The following is an 18,435-nucleotide window of genomic DNA, read 5'->3' as shown; positions in this document are numbered from 1 at the left end:
TTTTACATGATGCCTCATATTTAACCCATACTTACACAACTAGGTACACCGTACAGAAGGACTGAGAGTATGTCTTAACTCTGTTGTTGTAGATGTTATTCGCATATGGCAGTACTCGAAATGGACCGGAGCGCCGTTCCGGTTCGTGAAATCTGCAAAGTTATCGCTCCGTCTCGTGGACAAAATAATTTGACCAGCTGAGCTAGATATGCCATATAACAAAAAATCTAGCACACTTGTTTTTATAAAATACACATACAATTTGATAACTATGTTACTATCCTCAGAAAATTTTCGAGCGCTCCGGTTCGTAAACTTTTTCATTTCGAGCGCTGGCATATGGAGATATAAATAAATATTTTTGTTGTATAAGAGCTTCTTCATTTTAATGAATTATCTATGGTCTTAATCACCATCAAATCCTGCACTCTAAATATTTGTATCTATTGGCCAGTTCTAGCGCTGAACTATTAACATAATGTTATATTCGTGCAAGTAGGGTAATCCAGTTCCCATTAATATTGTGTTCCCTCTTGGTAACTAAAATGTATAGCAGTGCAAAAACCAAAAACAAAAAACGAGTTGAGTTTGTTTTTCAGTTAGATATCTGTAATTGGACAATTACCACAATTACTGTGAATTGTTTTTGAAAACCACAAGTCTGTTTCACTTGGAGGCTAAATTTATTCACAAGTCGTCAACATGCTAAAATATTCAGTAATGTGATTATTTAAACATTTATAGTGTAGGTCAGTTAAAATTGTCTTGTCACAAAAGATCACGAAATCACATTATGGGACCTGCTTATTATTTACAATCACAAAACATCTCCATTATATCGTCTACCCAGTAGATAAAAAACTTTTTTTTTGTAAATTATTTACATTTATTTTAATCCCTCAAAAATATAATTTTGTAAGTATATTTTTCAATATAATGGTTTAGTACATACATATATACATAACTCATAAGTATATTCTTAAAATGACATACAGTTATTTACTTGAATAAACACTGCTAACATCTTCGTACGAGCTGTCATCGTATATGGAAAATCCAGATTTCAGTTTTCTCTTTATCGACAAAACTATTACTGATGACTGGGATGTTTTTTGAATTTCTTAAAAAACTTATAAAACTACATTTTAGTAATTAAAATATTCATAAAATATGATGTACTAATAAAAATATCATTTCCAAAAAACGCACATTATATACAATTTTTTTCTGAAAAATAAATCTTTGCATTCATTATTTTTAGATACGCATTGAACATTTAAAATATAAATTAACAATGATAATAATATCTATTAAATTGAAGTTTTCAAATTAAATGAAAATAAACTACGATCACCGTTAAGTTAAGATTAAATTTAAAACCAGGCCGTGACACTGAATTAAAAATTACGACTTAAAATGCATATTTCATTAAAATTATTAACATTTATTTCAATATGCAACAATCATCATTTTGCATTCGAAGTATGAGCAATAACTAGCACTACCATCGAAGTTTACATTTTCATGTCACGGTCTGACTTTCAAAACTGCGCATAGGAGCACTTAAATCTTCGACTGCATGTCGATGTAGGTATATTATCACAATAGCAAAATTTGATTGAAAGAAGAAGTAATCTTGTCAATCAGCGCCATCTTCAATTAGGTTTTTAAAAATACGTTAGTGTGGATTAATATTTCTGTGTGCGAATCTATACATTTATGTGTGTTTTCTATATTATTGTTTTTTTAAGTTTAACGGTGAAAATACACACAATGACGATCGGGCACATACCTATATGCCGAAAAACTCGTTTCTTATGTTGGCGTCCTGTGTCACAAATACGATGTCATAGCTGTCATTTAATATGTATGTATAATATGTCGGAATGGCATATTATATATAATCATAGACACTAACTTAATCACTAGCATATACATATGTGCCAGATCGTCATTGTGTGTATTTTCACCATAAGCAAAGTTACATTAAAATGTAATGATTCAGAAAAGTTTTGTATTAACTACAAAATAATATGACGTGTCTATTTAGTTTTTATCAATAAAAATTATAGGTACCCTACTGTAGTAGTGTTGATATAAAAAAAGTCTACGTGTTGTAATTTGCAACGCTATGAATATGATTTCATCAATTTTTTGCTCGAAACAAATATTATTTGATTATTCTCTCTTCAATGTTCAGGTTGAATTATAATACGAGTACTGCTTTCGTCACGATAATACGGACGCCTCATTAAAGACCTCCTAAGCATTTTTTACTTCTAGTCGTGACCTATCATTATTTTGAATTCGCGAGATGATTGCGAAGTTTTCTTGAACATCAAAAGACTTTTTTTTTGTATGACAATTTCCATAGACTTTTAAACAAACTTGTAATAAGTATCAATTATTATTAGTGAAATTACTTAGTGAAATGAATATATTGCTCTCTTTTTATTTAATTTATTTAGTATACTAGCGTTGCATTGATGTAGAAGTAACGCTGCAAAACATATTGTATACTATATAATATATTTTTGAATAAATTTAAATATTTAAACAACATGTCTATAGTATGTTGATTAGTCTAACTACGTATTCTGTGAGTTGTGTTGAGGCTTTCGAGTTGAGTAGCAAAAATAGCAATACCAAACACCAACACACGTCTTATTATAAACAGCAAACCGATTGAATGTGTGCCATACTGTAAATATTTAGGAACATTGGTCAATTAAAAATAGAACCTGTCTCAGGAAATAAAAATAAAATTTGAGATACCAAGGAGTGCCTTTCTCAGAATAAGATGCCTCCTTAGCAATCAAAGCTTTAACCTAGATCTGAGACAGTGTATGATTCGCTGTTTTATTTTCTCAACCCATTTTGGAGGTATGAATGCTAAACTATAAAATGTTGCGGAAAGTTGAGGCTTTGAGATGTGGTTATATAGACGCATCTTCAAAATTCCTTTAATTAACCTGACAAATGTTAACGTTCTCTACCGAATGGAAAAGTACTGAAAAGCTCTGCGTAGAATCAAAATCAGAAACCTGTAGTACCTACTTCGACCATGTTATGAGAGGACAAAAGTACACTATTCCTTGACTTGCCATCATAGGAAAGATCAGCGATAAGGGTAGCAGATGACGATGTCGCATTTCGTCGATTAAGTACGAGTGCAGCTCCGTCAAACTGTTCCGGCTAGCAGATGATAGAGCGAAGATCGCCCTGATGGGGATAGTACGATAAGAATAATATATTAAAACCACTGCAAAATTATTTAATATATTTTTTTAATTTTAATTTTATTGCGATTTTCTCAAAAGAATTGTTTATAATGCTGTCTATTATCATAAATACATTTTTTTTTAATTCATTCATCTCTCCACAATGTTATTATTTCAGTTAGAAGCGTGTTTTGTTTTCCGTACAGATTGTTTTTACAGTGAAATATGTATTATTGTAATACACCAATGGATCTACTAAAATAAACAAAAATTCAAAGAACACATTTCGTTTAATTAAATGTTCTTGTGTTATTTTAAAGAATTTGTATACAAATTAAATATATGACAATATAGGTAGCCCATCCTCCTCGTTCTATAATGTATAATTTACATTTTGTTTCATGAAAGACGTTCAATACTAATATTATATGCCGTGCCTACTACCATCTGTGGATACTTAATAAAGAATAATTAATTTGTCACAATTTGATTTATTCAGCTTGTAGTATCCAACGATGTACCAAAGAAGAAACAATGATAGTATGATAATGTACGTGTCGTGAAAACAATTTACGTTTGTTTGAAAAATACTTCACCAGCAAAGAATAACAACAATGTATCATTTTTAATATGCACTCTTAACTGAAGTTAATTCACAACAATTCGACTCACATATACAACAAACGTGGATTAGCTTTTTCACAATAGAAATCCAAAGGAGTGATTGCAACTGAGATTGTTTTTATGATGTATCTGTTGTTCCTGAATTTCAATTATCTACCAAGATCCGGCAACTGGAACTTTTAGACAGGGAAGTCAGAAATAATGGGTAGTAAGTGTTTTATCTTTTGTATATGGTAGTAGTAAGACGGTGCATTGCATGGTGGAATAATACTGATGCATTAACGTTTGTCACGTAACCGAAACTCGCATTAAATATATTATGTAGTATTTAAGGACATTGAGGAGATTCTGAGGTCTGACTGTCATTAAGTCATTAACAACATTTAGTTAAAAATTAAAAATCTTGGTCTGCGGTGATTAGCTTTGCATTCATTAATAATATATTCCGTGGTTTTAGCATTACAATGAATTCCTACTACCCAAATTACACGTAAAGCTTATAGCCGATCAATCATTTCGTCGAGTCGTAAGTGAAATATAAACATTTTCATTTTAACCCGATTCAACTCGTTAATTGCGTTGACAGATTAGCTTTAAAGGCGCAAAGTCCCGTGTCCGACCGCACGCATCTCAATCCGCGTCCTGCTAATGTTGCTTTTATAATGATAGTCGCCTGACTTTATTCATTGGACTAATAAAACAATAATACGAACCAATTTATTACTTTTTGTCTAACATACGATTTCTAATAGTTTGCGGTGACATTATTTGAAGTAACTTATAATTTTTAACACTACCGTCATAACACTCATAACTCATAATGTACGTTATAATCGAATAAAATCAAGCGTCACTACGATCGAATTGGTGCCTGAATCGTTGCGTGTAATTATTCTTACTCAGGGTTGATGATTGCTCACGCGTAAGTAATATTGTTGAATCTGCGAGTCTGTTCGTGTAATTAGAGCATTGGACTCTTTTAACATTTCTACTAATTGTACATCAATTCCTTCAGTTATCTCACTCGCATGTGAATATTGACATTTGGCAATCATTACCAATTTAAGAGTAGCCTCATAAAGTATCACAACTTTACTAGTAAGTGTGACATTCATTCGTTTTTAGATGTTACTACTATACCACAATGATCATGTCCAAGGACTAGGGATTCCAATCCCGGGATCCCGAGCTATTTTCGATACCTATGAATCCCGGGATTGATAAACATAATCCCGGGATTTCGGGATTGATTTTTTTAAAATTTTTTTATGGAAAATAAAATAAAAGCGAAAATATAACAGAAAAAATACTTTTAATAAAATTAATAATAATATTTTTAATAATAACTACATTAGAAATAAACTGAGTTTGAATGAAGTTTGATTTATACCCATGTGTAGGTTGCCGATTCATTTTATTTTTTCACATAAATTATTAAAAATGGAAAGATTGGAAAAAAACAATGCTTCGCATTTTTAACAAAGTAATTCCACCATGATATCATACGTTTTACGGCAGTTTCATTTTTGGCTGACTAATTAGATTTATGAAGCGGAAAGGCCATAAGTACGCCATGATTATTTGCTTTACTATTTTATATGTCGATAATCCATTCATTATGTCTTTACTATCAGAAACAGCAATCTCCTATTAAATTCACATTATTATTTATATTACAATATTATTAACTCCGTTAAACTTGTGTATTTCCAAGATTGAACGTATACAATATTAACAATAAATGTCTTAAATAGTATAAATTATACTAGATTTATTTTTGACCGATTTTATCAATGTTATTTGTAAATATAAAAATTATGTATTAACAATGGAAAAAATTCCAATCCCGGGACCAATCCCGAGATCCCGGGATTGTTAAATTGTAATCCCGAAATCCCGGGATCAGAATTTTGGCTCGGGATTGGATTCCCTACCAAGGACTGTATGTAATACGATAGCGGTTTGTTTTTGTAACTGGTTTTCATTATTCAAAGAAAGGTAACAAATGGTTGGCAATTATTATTCATGGAATCCCTTGCGTTGAAACCATTGTTTCATCAACTTGTATGGAGAAACGATGAATATATTTACAATGCATTCATTTATAATCGAATTATCGTATTATCCATCACGACTAAAATTATTGCTAGAAATTATCCTAAAAATCAGTGATTTTTATATATTACGCCTATGGTAATAATCAAAGGATATTACAATTAAAATTTCAAGGTATTTTTCAGTATTTTTAGAAGGATTAAATTATAAGCAGTCTATAATATGTCACGTTTTTAATGAGTTGAAAATGGCCTTCGGGACATATTCATAATTTTGACATTACACTGAAATATAGCGAGGCGTTAGTTATTTCACACATGTTTTTGTGCTCACATTGACATTTAATTTGGCGAATGTGTTAAAAATTACTGCTGGAAAAATATGCAAAATAAATAACATTCAATTAGAGCTTTGAAGTTAAGTCGAAAAAAACAATAAATTGAGGCCCACTAGGAGTTCATATTGTATTACTATTGTCTATTGATATAATAAAATGCACACACTTCTAAGGTTTCCTTGAAGATGCAAGGTAATAGTAGTTGAAAACCTATAAGGTTGAATAGCTTTAGTAAGTTATATAATTTTTAAGCTCTCGGTCATGAGCATACTGCAGTTAATATTTAATCACTACGATACAATAAACGAAGTATTGATTATGATATATTTTGTAATAATAGTACCAGTCTAGTTTATGTAATATTTTTCCAAGTTCAAATACAGTCTTCGTGAAACTCATGTTTACAACAATATGATAATAGTTCTTCCTTGGAAATTTCCTTTTATCCTAATTTTATTACAAGTGTCATAAAGAAATTTGTACACATATTTAGTTATAATAATTGATAGGTCAAATAATGAATTCTCACAAGAATTCTTTGAAAATAGTGATAATTAGATAGGTATGTACTTCTTATATGAATAATATATCACCTATGCATGATGAAAATTATTCAAAATGTATTTTTTACTTTAATAATGTAGATAACCAATTAACATATCGTTATGTGAACAATACCTACCATTTTGTAGCGATAGTTAAATATTAACGAGTTTAAAAAATATATCCTTTTTGGATTGAAATCATTTTCTACCTACTACAACTGAAATGAATTTATTAGTGAAGCAACAGGAGGTAATTTATTGTTAGCGAAAACAACTTACTTTACTTACTGACTTACTTAGATACTACAATTAAACTTTAAAATACTATGAAAGTAATAGTACCTATGTAGTACCTAGATGTATGTAGGTATTTCAAAATACTCATTTACGTACCTACTTTAAGTGTTTTTGGTCCAGAACGATTTTAGATATTTTAACTCTATTTTGCATAAGCATAGACGTATTTTTATTTATTTAACAATGGGATTTTACAATTATTATATATACAAATTGAATATGTACGTAACGTTAGGCGTAACGAGGAGATAGAAGAGCGGACTAAGCAACCTCTCGTCAAGTTGAAGTGAAGAAGCGACTTTCGACCTGGCTCGGCCATGTGCAGCGGATGCCTCAATTTGTTTCTGGCTTTCCTGTTCTTCAAGCTACCCGGATTCCGGTATATTGTGTCCATATGCAACATCTAAGGGGTGGACATGGTCAAAGAAGAAGATATGTAAAAATACTTCTCTTTCCTCTTCTTATGGACGTACACTGTAGCTGTATATAGGCCCCAACCAATTGTCTAGATTCAGTTCGGTCCTGTGCTTTCTTCAAAAAAATCATTACTTCATCTACTAAAACTACATACTTTAAACCATGTGTTCATTAAACTTATTGGTGGTTTTATATGAAGCAGGCGAGAGAGTCACTTCTTTAGAAAATACCTAAACCTTATAAAATGTAAAAAGTCAATTAGAATGTAGGTATAACCACTCACAGTGTAAATCACGCGAACATATCGCTGTATTTTTAACATTCATTAGCGGTTTATCGCGTAGACAAGGTTTTTGTAAAGAAGTCTCCACCTAAAACCACCAAAGGACCAGTGTCTACAAAATAGAATAATATTGTAAGTTGTAGCTAATGTAATTCTCGTAATAAGTCGTTAATCTCTGGAGATTCCTTCATATAGTTCGCGGTGACCGTACTCTTGTGCTTTTGCGTCGAGGTTTACACTTATACTCCGGTCTGAAGGTTACTGGAGGTGGTTTACATTTTGACCTTCCGGTTACTTTGTAGGTTAGATGAATCAACTTCCTCACATGTTCGCCAGTACACGAGCCGATATCCTTGTCGATAATCTATCTCCGAGAGGTCAGGTGCGCGCGTTAACTGTTAAATTGGAAGTCAGAAGGGTTTGAAGGCGAAACTGACAGCTATATTATGTACCTATATATTAATGCAATATATTTATGTTGTCTTTTGTTAAAACATCTAATAATATTCGATCATTAAAAAACCGCGATATATCACCAATGTTCTAGGCTCAGTTATTTGCATATAAACTTGATATATTATACCATGGGGTTACAACATTTTTTGAGTCATGACCTACTTTTATAATAGCGAAGGACCTCACTTACCGACGACCCCGCACCTCATTTACATAAAAAGCATTGTTAATAGAGTGAAAAAAAAACACATTAAAATAAACATAAAATAAAATTTTACATCTGAATTATTAATCATCACAATACTCCCATTTCGTCCATATTGACAAGTGGATTCGCAATCATCACATTTTCTTTCACGTTACAGTTTTCTTCATGTGGAACTTAATCTACCATCATTAAATTTAAGTTTCTGTTACTGACTGTCAAACGTTCGATAATTATCATAATTTCTTAAGAAATTATTTAATCGTAAAATTTAATGAGGTTGCCAGCAACTTGTTGCCAATGTGGACACGGCATTACATTTTTCTAGTGTCTCAGACTATTTTTTATCTTTCTGCTTATTACTGATTGTTTTTGTTTGTTGATGTATTATACATTACACTATAATTAATTCTGTATTAAAAATATTTGTCGATGAAGTTAATCGACTGTCATAACTCATAATGCATACAAAATGTTTACACAATATAAATATGAAATTCCATCCGAAGAAGCCTATCTCTGATATTTTTGTATTAACTATTTATTAAACGAAAAATAATATTGTGTAGTAATAATATTATTATTAATATGAATATAATTAGATAATAATTACATACATATACCTATGCCTTCAATAATATAATATTATGTTTACCTTCGATTAGACACGCCACTGATTCGTAATATTTTCCAGTTATTCTTTCAAAGCAATTAGAGTGATATAAACACTTCCTTCATATTTTTTTCAATTCGCGTGCTAAATTAACTATCGTTTTGTTGTTGTAAAGACTTAATTTTCGAAGCGCGATAATTCGACATTCAATTACATTAAACTTTAAAAAAATGTTTACTCTCAATAACACATTAGAATTTACAACGAAGATAATATGAAATTATTATTAAACCCTACCGATTAGTTTTTAAGTCGATAGCTATTTTGGTTGCAACATTTTATCAAAAATATATGAAAAGAAAACGGTAGGTAGTCTTGATAATGGTGTGACAAATATAGTTATGGACTAATATAATAAGCCATATAATTTCATATGACTTATTAATATTATCCCTGTTGCAATACAATAATTAAATCAGAGAACTCAGAAATAATGGGAACTGAACTGGAACTGGTGTGGAGTAACAGGCAACCGATCTCAAGTGTGGGAGAATATGGGATAAACTTAAACACGTGTCAAACATACGTAATAACAATGTCCTTTGTTTTTATCATTGCTCTCAGTGTATTCACGGACGCTCATTCAACATTGGTGTATTTGAAGGTTGCAACACACTATTGCACGTCTATAATGTGTGGTTCATTTTCGTATGACACAAACATTCAAAACCCTGCGTCAAAATGTAGTGTATTGGGGCATAGCCTATCGGAATTATATTTATTAATGTGTTCTGTGCATTCAACTACATTCTAAACTAAATGCCAATTTATTGATAAATTAATTAGATTCTCGCCATTATTTATAATGGATTTACCAAGTATAGACCTCTTGAGAAGAACACTTTTGTTAGAATCCTAGTAAATTATTAAAAATTCCTAGATACGATGGAGATTTTTCAAGATGACATCGTTATTTATATTTATTTGAATTTATTAACTGTAATTATTGTATTTACTACCAGTTTGGGTTCAGACTATTATAATTAGAGTTTAGTGAGATTAGTGTTAATAAAACATTAAATTCAGTCCTTTTTTAATACCACAAAATAGATTTAATTATATAATTAACATTTAATTTTCTTTAACTATTAATTTAAAAAAATGATTTGACGTACATACACGTCCTTCAGCCATCAATCATGTTTGGAAATTATTTTCTTAATAAGAAACTTTTATATTTAATGCCATATGACGAATCTTTTTCAAATAATATCAATAATGATAATTGATAGATCGATTATTTGCACAGAAATTTCCTTCACGCTAAATGAGGAAATTTCGTACATGTAGATATAAGGAAAAAATATAAATTAGATGCATAGGTACATATTCGTAATTATTTTGTAATTTTTTTAGCGAAGAAAATATTTATGTCTTGTTTATTTATTTATGTACGGAATAAATACTAATATTTTTTTTGTACAATTGCTAATAATTTATTGAACAATATAAAACTTGTTTTTGAGTCCTGTTTTTTTGAAATGGTTTATTGACAACAATATTATAAAAAAAATATCTATTCACAGAGAAGCTCAATTATTTTTCTTTTCCTCAGAAAATATAATATCATTAAACGTTGAAATCAGTGGAGAAATTTTTACATTAGTATTTTTTATAAATCTGGCAAATATTTTGGAGTTATTAAATACGTGTTGTTATTTTTCTGAACGGTGTGAAATTTTATTGAGAACCATTGCAAATTTCAGAATATTTTTTTTTGATTTTTTGATGAAGATTCAATCATTATATTAGTACGTAATTCGTACTGTACATACATACATGAAAAAGTGCTAAAAAAACTCCATGTCATTTACTATTCCCACTAGGTACTATAAACCCATCGACATGGTTAATCCGACCTAAAATTGAAAGGACAAAGTTATTTGACGACAATTATTGCTAATATCCACACTCCATTATCTATTGTAGGATATTGCATAAAATTGAATTGATTTTTTTAATAACTTACTATGTGAAACTACCTTTCATTAATATTTTGTCGTAAAATGAAAACTAACAATTAGGTAACATGTTGTTTTCATGAAATGACATTTTTATTGTACTACAATACGTGTTTTGCCTTATCTTTCGTACTATCCATCGTATTCAAGGAAGAATATACTTACACAATATTTTAAGAAATGTTGTGTTATTCTTTGATAATACGTAAACCTTCCAAAACATATAAAGGTAAGCATTTATTTATGGCATTTGAAACCACGTATATGTGCGTAGTTATAAGGAAACATCTACAACGGCCCTACTTTATTCGATTGTTAAAACATTCGCCCGGCAAACGAAAGACGCGTCCAAATCTCACTTGGTCTGTGTTTTTTTGTAGAATTTTTGAAATAAACAATATTTTTCTGAGATTTTCTCAGGTTATCCAAATATTTTTCTTTATAAAATACATATTAGCAATTATTTGAATATCCCTGCTGTTTCGCTCTGACGCGCGTCAAGCAGTGTTGAGACTCGATTCGAAGCCTCCGTCCTTGACCGGACACTACCTTTACCCACCAGCCAAACAACCAACTCTCAAAATAACATTTTAGATTGATACAATAAAATTTAAAATGGCAACGTCTATCGAACTCACATTTTTGTCAATATATTTTATAACCACGCATATGTTTGCTAACGGCGGACATATCGTTAAATCTAATAAACAGAAGAAAAAAACTTACTAACTCCTATAAAAAATGTAAATTATAATAATACCTATTTATTTTATTATTATGTGTCTCTGTCGTGTAGGTGAGAGAAAAATTGATACGCAATGTTTTGTTGATTAGTTAACGTTTATAAAACATTTTTTTAAAGTCGATAGTTATTTAACCTTTCACACAATTAATTATGTAGTTCAAAATGTATTTCATTTCATTTCTTAAACTATTGTAAAAATTACATTACATTACATACAATTTTTAAATAATTAAACCAAGTTAATACTATCACGTTATAGTTAATGCTACTATACACACATAATTTGAAATAAAAAATGTTTATTAACGTTTTTATGTTATGAAAATACATAAATGTTGAAAAGTATTTTTTTTTTCACGCAATAGGAAATTTTTATTCATCTAACTTATTTTCTATATATATATAAAATTGAACTTGTGATCGTGTAGTATATTGCGCACAGTAAATTTTCGTGCATTCTTAAAATATACATTCGTAAAATATACGTGCATTCGATATCAATTTTATTTTTATAACATAGTCATAAGGAATAGACGTGCATTCGCTGTTAATTTTATTTTTACAGCATTATCGTTAGGAATAGACATGCATTCGCTATTAATTTCACCAATCATTTAATTATGCTTCGATCTATCCATTTATAAGCTAGAAGGTTTTGGAAAAAATTAAATGATGTACGATATTAACGTTAATATAACATTAACCAATTTCCACCATGTCGACAAACGCCACTGCTCGAAAACGTCGCGAAACAAAGAATCATGTGACCGCTGGTAAGTAAGTCTGTGACGCAGAATTCGTACCGAAGTCACGTGAAAGCGTCATGTGACCCAGATCAATGTAGTATAATGTGGTTTAAGGGGAATATTTACGGAGCTATGTGACCGGGTCCACCTCATCATCATGCAAGGTTCCCCGCTAATTGGCACTTCCTCTCGTGTTATTTGCTCGATGAACTGGGGTCCAGGCTTCATCAAGCCGCTTCTGGCAGAGATAGGGAGATAAATCGTGCGTGAGGTGCGACGCTCGCCGTGTAACATGATAATTCATCAACTAGTCTCGTCTTTATTTTATTATTGTTGATATGATAAGAGTAATGATATCACTGATTTAATGAGTGAAGTCTACTGAATTGCGCAAACTATAGTGTTAGGTGCTGTTCGTTATTAGCGTAATCATTGTATATTTCAACACCTTTTAACGGGACACCCACGGTGGCCGAGCAGCTTAAGCGTCGGTTTATAGTGTCGTGGGTCCCAGGTTAGATTTCTGGGTCTGGCGAATACACATGTTGATTGTCAATTTGTGTTTGAGACAGAGTATGGATCTATTAGGTTGAGCAAGTGGCTAACATCCATTTGTCGTATAAACAATATTATTTTAATAATGTATGATCTAATTAATATCGGACACGGTTAAAAAAAAAAAATAGCAGGACCAGCCTGTAGGTGTAGACCACTCCAAGCGCCGAGATTTAGAAGGTGCCAATTTTAAGAATAAGTATAAGTACATATAAGTTTTTTCCAGAATAAATAGGACTTATTTATTTATTTACATTCCAATACATCCGGGCAGAATACAGAAAAACATTTTCACTTCATTATTCCAACGCTAAAAATTCCTTACTACTTTTACATACCTATCTAATTAAAATCTAGCTCGTAGAGGTTACACTTTTCACAAGAGGAAAATATCGTCACTCCCTTATTTGTATAATGAACGTAATAAGAAGATGGGAGGCGCCCAGGGTGCTAAGTAGTCACGGGTCGGCTCTTCATAATATTAGATTGATCATTTTGAGGAAAAATAGTACGACAGAGATTATGTTATTATGATTTTTTTTTTTCAAAATATGTTTAGAGGAATTTATACTTTAATTGAAGAATGCTGCCCGCTGGATACAGTATTTAATAATTTATTCTCTTAGTAGATTATAAAATGCAATAATTAAGCGTGCAGGTATTTTTAAATTTATTTTTCATAAATATAGATACTCATAGACAATTACATTGTATCAAGTTAATAATATTACATATATAATTAATTATACAGATTTCCTTAAACTAAACAACAGCATACATGTTTCTTTCCAACGTTGTCTATAATTCACATCGGAATTATTAGTTTTCTCAGAACATTTTACCTCGTGATTGGAAAATACGTGCCATATTTACCTGTATTAAACACATTAAGAAAAAACTATTTCAGCAAGCAAAATATAAACATAATAATATAACTCCCAGAACTCGGAATTACTTTTTTTACTACCTTAATTTGTAATAATATTCTGTAAATATTAATATAGATACCTACCACTCCGTTGTGAAGTCCTTTTTAGCAAGCAATAAATAATATTATTACAGTTATCATTATTTTCGTGCTTAGCGTCGAAAATTAAAAGTGACATATTTTCCTAAACATATTAATTAATTATATTTATCTTATGTTCTTCCGTCCAGCTACGTTGACAATAATTATTTATTATACCGCGATGATTTTTCATCTGGAAGATAAAATATTTAGTCTTGCACACTATTAATTTAGTTTGCAGTAAATTATTTTTTTTAAGAATAGAAGAGTTCATTATTAATTTTAGTGTTTTCGTGACGTTAGTTAAGTTCTTTGTGACTGAAACGCTTGTCTATTATTTTTGTATCTACGTTACTCTCTATGCTAATTAAGATTTATATTTTTAAAGTATCTAAATGACAGGTATACTGAAACAAATTAAACCGTTTTCTTAGCACCTCTTGTATCTATGTGAAATCTGCAACGGTATAATTAAGAAATGTAGGTATATATGTATAATCACACTGAAGTATTAGTGAAATCACACTAATACACACTGAAGCATGTTTTGTAAGTAGATTAGCATTTTTTTTATTAAAATATTTCAAGAAGATTCTACCTTAAAAATGATGAGACTTGTGTTTTAGTATGGCATGTATCTAATAATCCATACCTATTATAATTTTATCAGTAAAATTTAATTCATGTCTTGATAAATTTATTATCATTTTAAATAATAAGCTTATTAATGTCAAATTATTACAACTCGTAAATTATTATCTGTCATTTTCATGTGTAATAAATGAATTTATTTTACATAATACTTATATAATGATATATCAAATTTATCATCATAATTGATATTCTCGTGCTATTTCAATAATTGTCAGGCATTGTCGAAAATTATTACATAGAATAGTTAAATAAATAAGCCATAATAATATTATATATTATATTATAGTAGTTACTTCACATAATTTAATAAGGATTTGGACTGGTTTCATGTACTGAAATAATCACCATTAGTCTAAAATATTTCCTTCAATTTAATATAATATTCCATGATCAAAAATAGTTTATATTCAAGTTTACTCATATATGGTGAGACCTACAAAAAATATGATATATGAAAAAATCCTATATTATTTAAATAAAATTAACATTTTTAATTTTTATTAAAATGATTTTGGCAAATAATGTTTCTGGTTAGCACACTTTATTTATTATAAATTAATGGACATCTGAAGATTTGAAATTTAATGGCTAAATCTATTCCTTACTATAATCGCTAATTATTAAAGTGGTTTGGCAAAGAGCCAGAATTCAGGTTTTAATAAAATCTCTACGGTCACACTAATTATTGATTGATGCGGCAAAAATAATTTAAATCATTAAAAACATCATTAGAAACAAAACAGCTTCTTTATTTTATATTTTGTTTGTATGTTGCTTTTTTTTAAATTAAAACGACTGGACACGCTGTTTTTCCACTGTCATTTGATATTTTTATGAAAATTGTTGGCACTCCGGAAATATATGAAGATTATGATTACAGAAGACGGTGTTTTTATAATTTAAAAAAAAATAAAATTATTTGTTACTTACTATTAGTTAATAAATACCTTTGTTAATGTCTGAATTTGGAGCATTATGAAATATTCAAAATTATTTATTATCAACACGCAATTTTAATTCAAATTAAGTGTAGGTAATTCACAATTTTAATTGTGTATTTTAAAATATATAAATTAATTTGTACTTAATATTTTATAATTCTAGGTGGATGTAGTTATTTTATTTGTAAGCAAAATAATATTATTATATTGTTTGAATCAATTGCCTTCATTTTTTGCATTGCAGACTTATAAGATAAAGTTGTAATCGTGATGCTTTTCATTAAATAATTAAAAACGTGACGTGATTGGTGTTTGTTTTTTGATGGTATTTTTTTCCTGGAATGGGAAGACCAAGCTTTATTTTTTTTTTAATTTTGCATAACATTCATTTTTTGAAAGTATGTTTATCATAATTTAATACCTATATTAAGGTCATTGGGAATTTCCAAATTGTATACTTTTGTCAAGTCATTCTGATATGTAGTGTAATATATTGATTATCACACTGATATAAACGTATTTTAATCGATTATTTCTTATCAGTACTTATATTTTTTATAAATTCCTTTCATCCGTTTCTAAAAAGCGCATAATCATTATCCTGGTTACCCTATTAATTTGCCATTTCCTCTGTAATACTCATAAAGTTGAAAATTATTCAATAGCACGCAAAGTCAATATTATTTCAATCACTCGTCATTTGTAAAAAAGACCATCAATTTTTTTACTCTGCCACATTTGCAGAGAATTATATTAAAGTGTAAAAAAATCAACAAAAAACAGGATCTATACTATACATTTAATAATTATGATTCTCACAAAGGATTTAATCTATTCCACATACCGATATTAACTTTGCCCATTAAAAATATTATAAAAAAATCTCTAGTACATAGAAAAACAGTATACTTAATATAAAATAAATAAGGCACATTATTGCAACCAAGTAAATGAGATAAACTGACATTCCAATGTGAATATTCGGCTGCGAAAACTGAATTTCACAAGAATTTAATCAGATGGAAACACTTACTGATTTTCACTATGATACACACATCTGGTGAAACTAAATAATTTAATAGGTCATCTAAGATTTTGAATATTTTCATATGTTAAATAAATACCTACCGCAAATAAGTACTGAAAATTTACGAAATATAATATACATTCACTTAATATTCTTAGTTTTGTATTGAACAAGAAAAGTTTGTGCACATAATGCAGTATAATTTAATTATTATATTTACAATATAGGAATAGTATTTCTAAACACATATTATATTTGAAACTTGAAACATTTCAGTACGTACGTACTATTTATTTATAATAGTTAATGTGCAATATTAAATACGTACCAATACTGTTTTTCATTGAAATATTTTGACGAATGATACTCGTACAGTGGGAAAAGCGTACACTGAGGCCCATGGTCAACTCGAGTTAAATACATTTTAAGATACTGTTGAAAACACCAAAGTTCGATTTCTTATGATTTATTTAAATTTAGTAGCTAATTAAATACACATGATTGATCATGTGTATTTAATATCATCAATTCATCACACAGTCATCAGTATTAGTCATCACTCATCACTTATTGTCAGTCTAGTATACAAAATGATAAAATTTAGATTTATCTGGATGACAATAATACTTATAGGTATATTACTGTGATATTTTTATTGAAGTTTGCGGTAAGTATCTGATTATAAAAAAAACGCCATTCATTTAATTAGAATTGATTAATCGACCACAAAGTTATTAATATTTAAAAATAATCATTTGTTGCAGCTATTGTTGTACAAATGAAACAATGTGGCTACGTAGACGAGCGGAATTTAAAAATGTTCGTTCGTAGTCAAGATATACATAACATATTAGTACTTATTACATTCCGAGAAGTTAGTTTAAGTGGAAACAATGTTATGTGTAGAATAGATAATCAGTAACAATTCATTGATTTCATGATGCCGAAAATGCAATTGTTATTGGATTATTAAGTATTGATTATTTTTGAGTAGGTAGTTCTTATTACTCGAATAAGTGGTTGAAACACGACATGGTGTGCTATTTATTCTATGCTTTAGAGAAATTATGTAATAAATACTTCTACATTGAATTTGAGTAGCAAATTAGCATACCTACGATAAATGATTTAATAGACAATATTATGTACGTCTGTACATATCCACACGAGTATTTGACAATGTCTTTTTTACGTTATGTTATAGCTCACTTAAATAATATGACGAATGAATTTGAATTTTTTTCTTTATTGTCCACAGGTCCTTCAACATGGGTGGACAAGTTCCCAGAAGCTCGCGGAGAAAGGCAGAGTCCAGTGGACATCTCAACATCCAGCACCATGCCAACGGCCAGCCTTCCACCACTCTCGTGGAAGTATTCGTTGGCCCATACCAGATCATTGGTGAACCCAGGATACTGCTGGAAGGTGGAGGAGAATGGCCGAGGATCAGGTAAACATCTTTTAATGTTTTGTTGCTAAAAATTAAGCAAATTCATATTCAAACTATCATAGATTTAATTATACGACCAATGACAAAATAATGGGTGTTTTATTACAAATAATTTAATATCTAACTAGTTCACGCCATATGTGTAGGATCACGGGTCTCTGATAGGTACACATGTATTTAATATTAATACGAATGGAAAATAATACTCTCTAATTTGACGTACGTAGTATGTAT

General features: G+C 29.7%; 1 protein-coding gene across 2 annotated transcripts in view; it reads left to right on the top strand.

The window, feature by feature from the left end:
• CAH1 (carbonic anhydrase 1) overlaps nucleotides 1–18,435 on the top strand; it is an 85,646-nt gene that overhangs the window by 48,909 nt on the left and 18,302 nt on the right. Inside the window, exon 2 of one of the 2 annotated variants that reach the window (XM_085946453.1) lies at nucleotides 18,010–18,201. In XM_085946453.1, the coding sequence (XP_085802579.1) occupies nucleotides 18,010–18,201 (192 nt within the window). Of the gene's footprint in view, nucleotides 1–17,969; nucleotides 18,202–18,435 lie in introns of those variants that run through there. The other variant, XM_085946452.1, reaches the window with a different exon arrangement.

This window comes from Rhyacophila brunnea, unplaced genomic scaffold (assembly GCF_057557595.1).
Source record: "Rhyacophila brunnea isolate RB1 unplaced genomic scaffold, BYU_Rbru_1.0 scaffold_2, whole genome shotgun sequence".
Lineage (NCBI taxonomy): Eukaryota > Metazoa > Arthropoda > Insecta > Trichoptera > Rhyacophilidae > Rhyacophila > Rhyacophila brunnea.
This window is presented reverse-complemented; position numbering and strand designations above follow the sequence as displayed.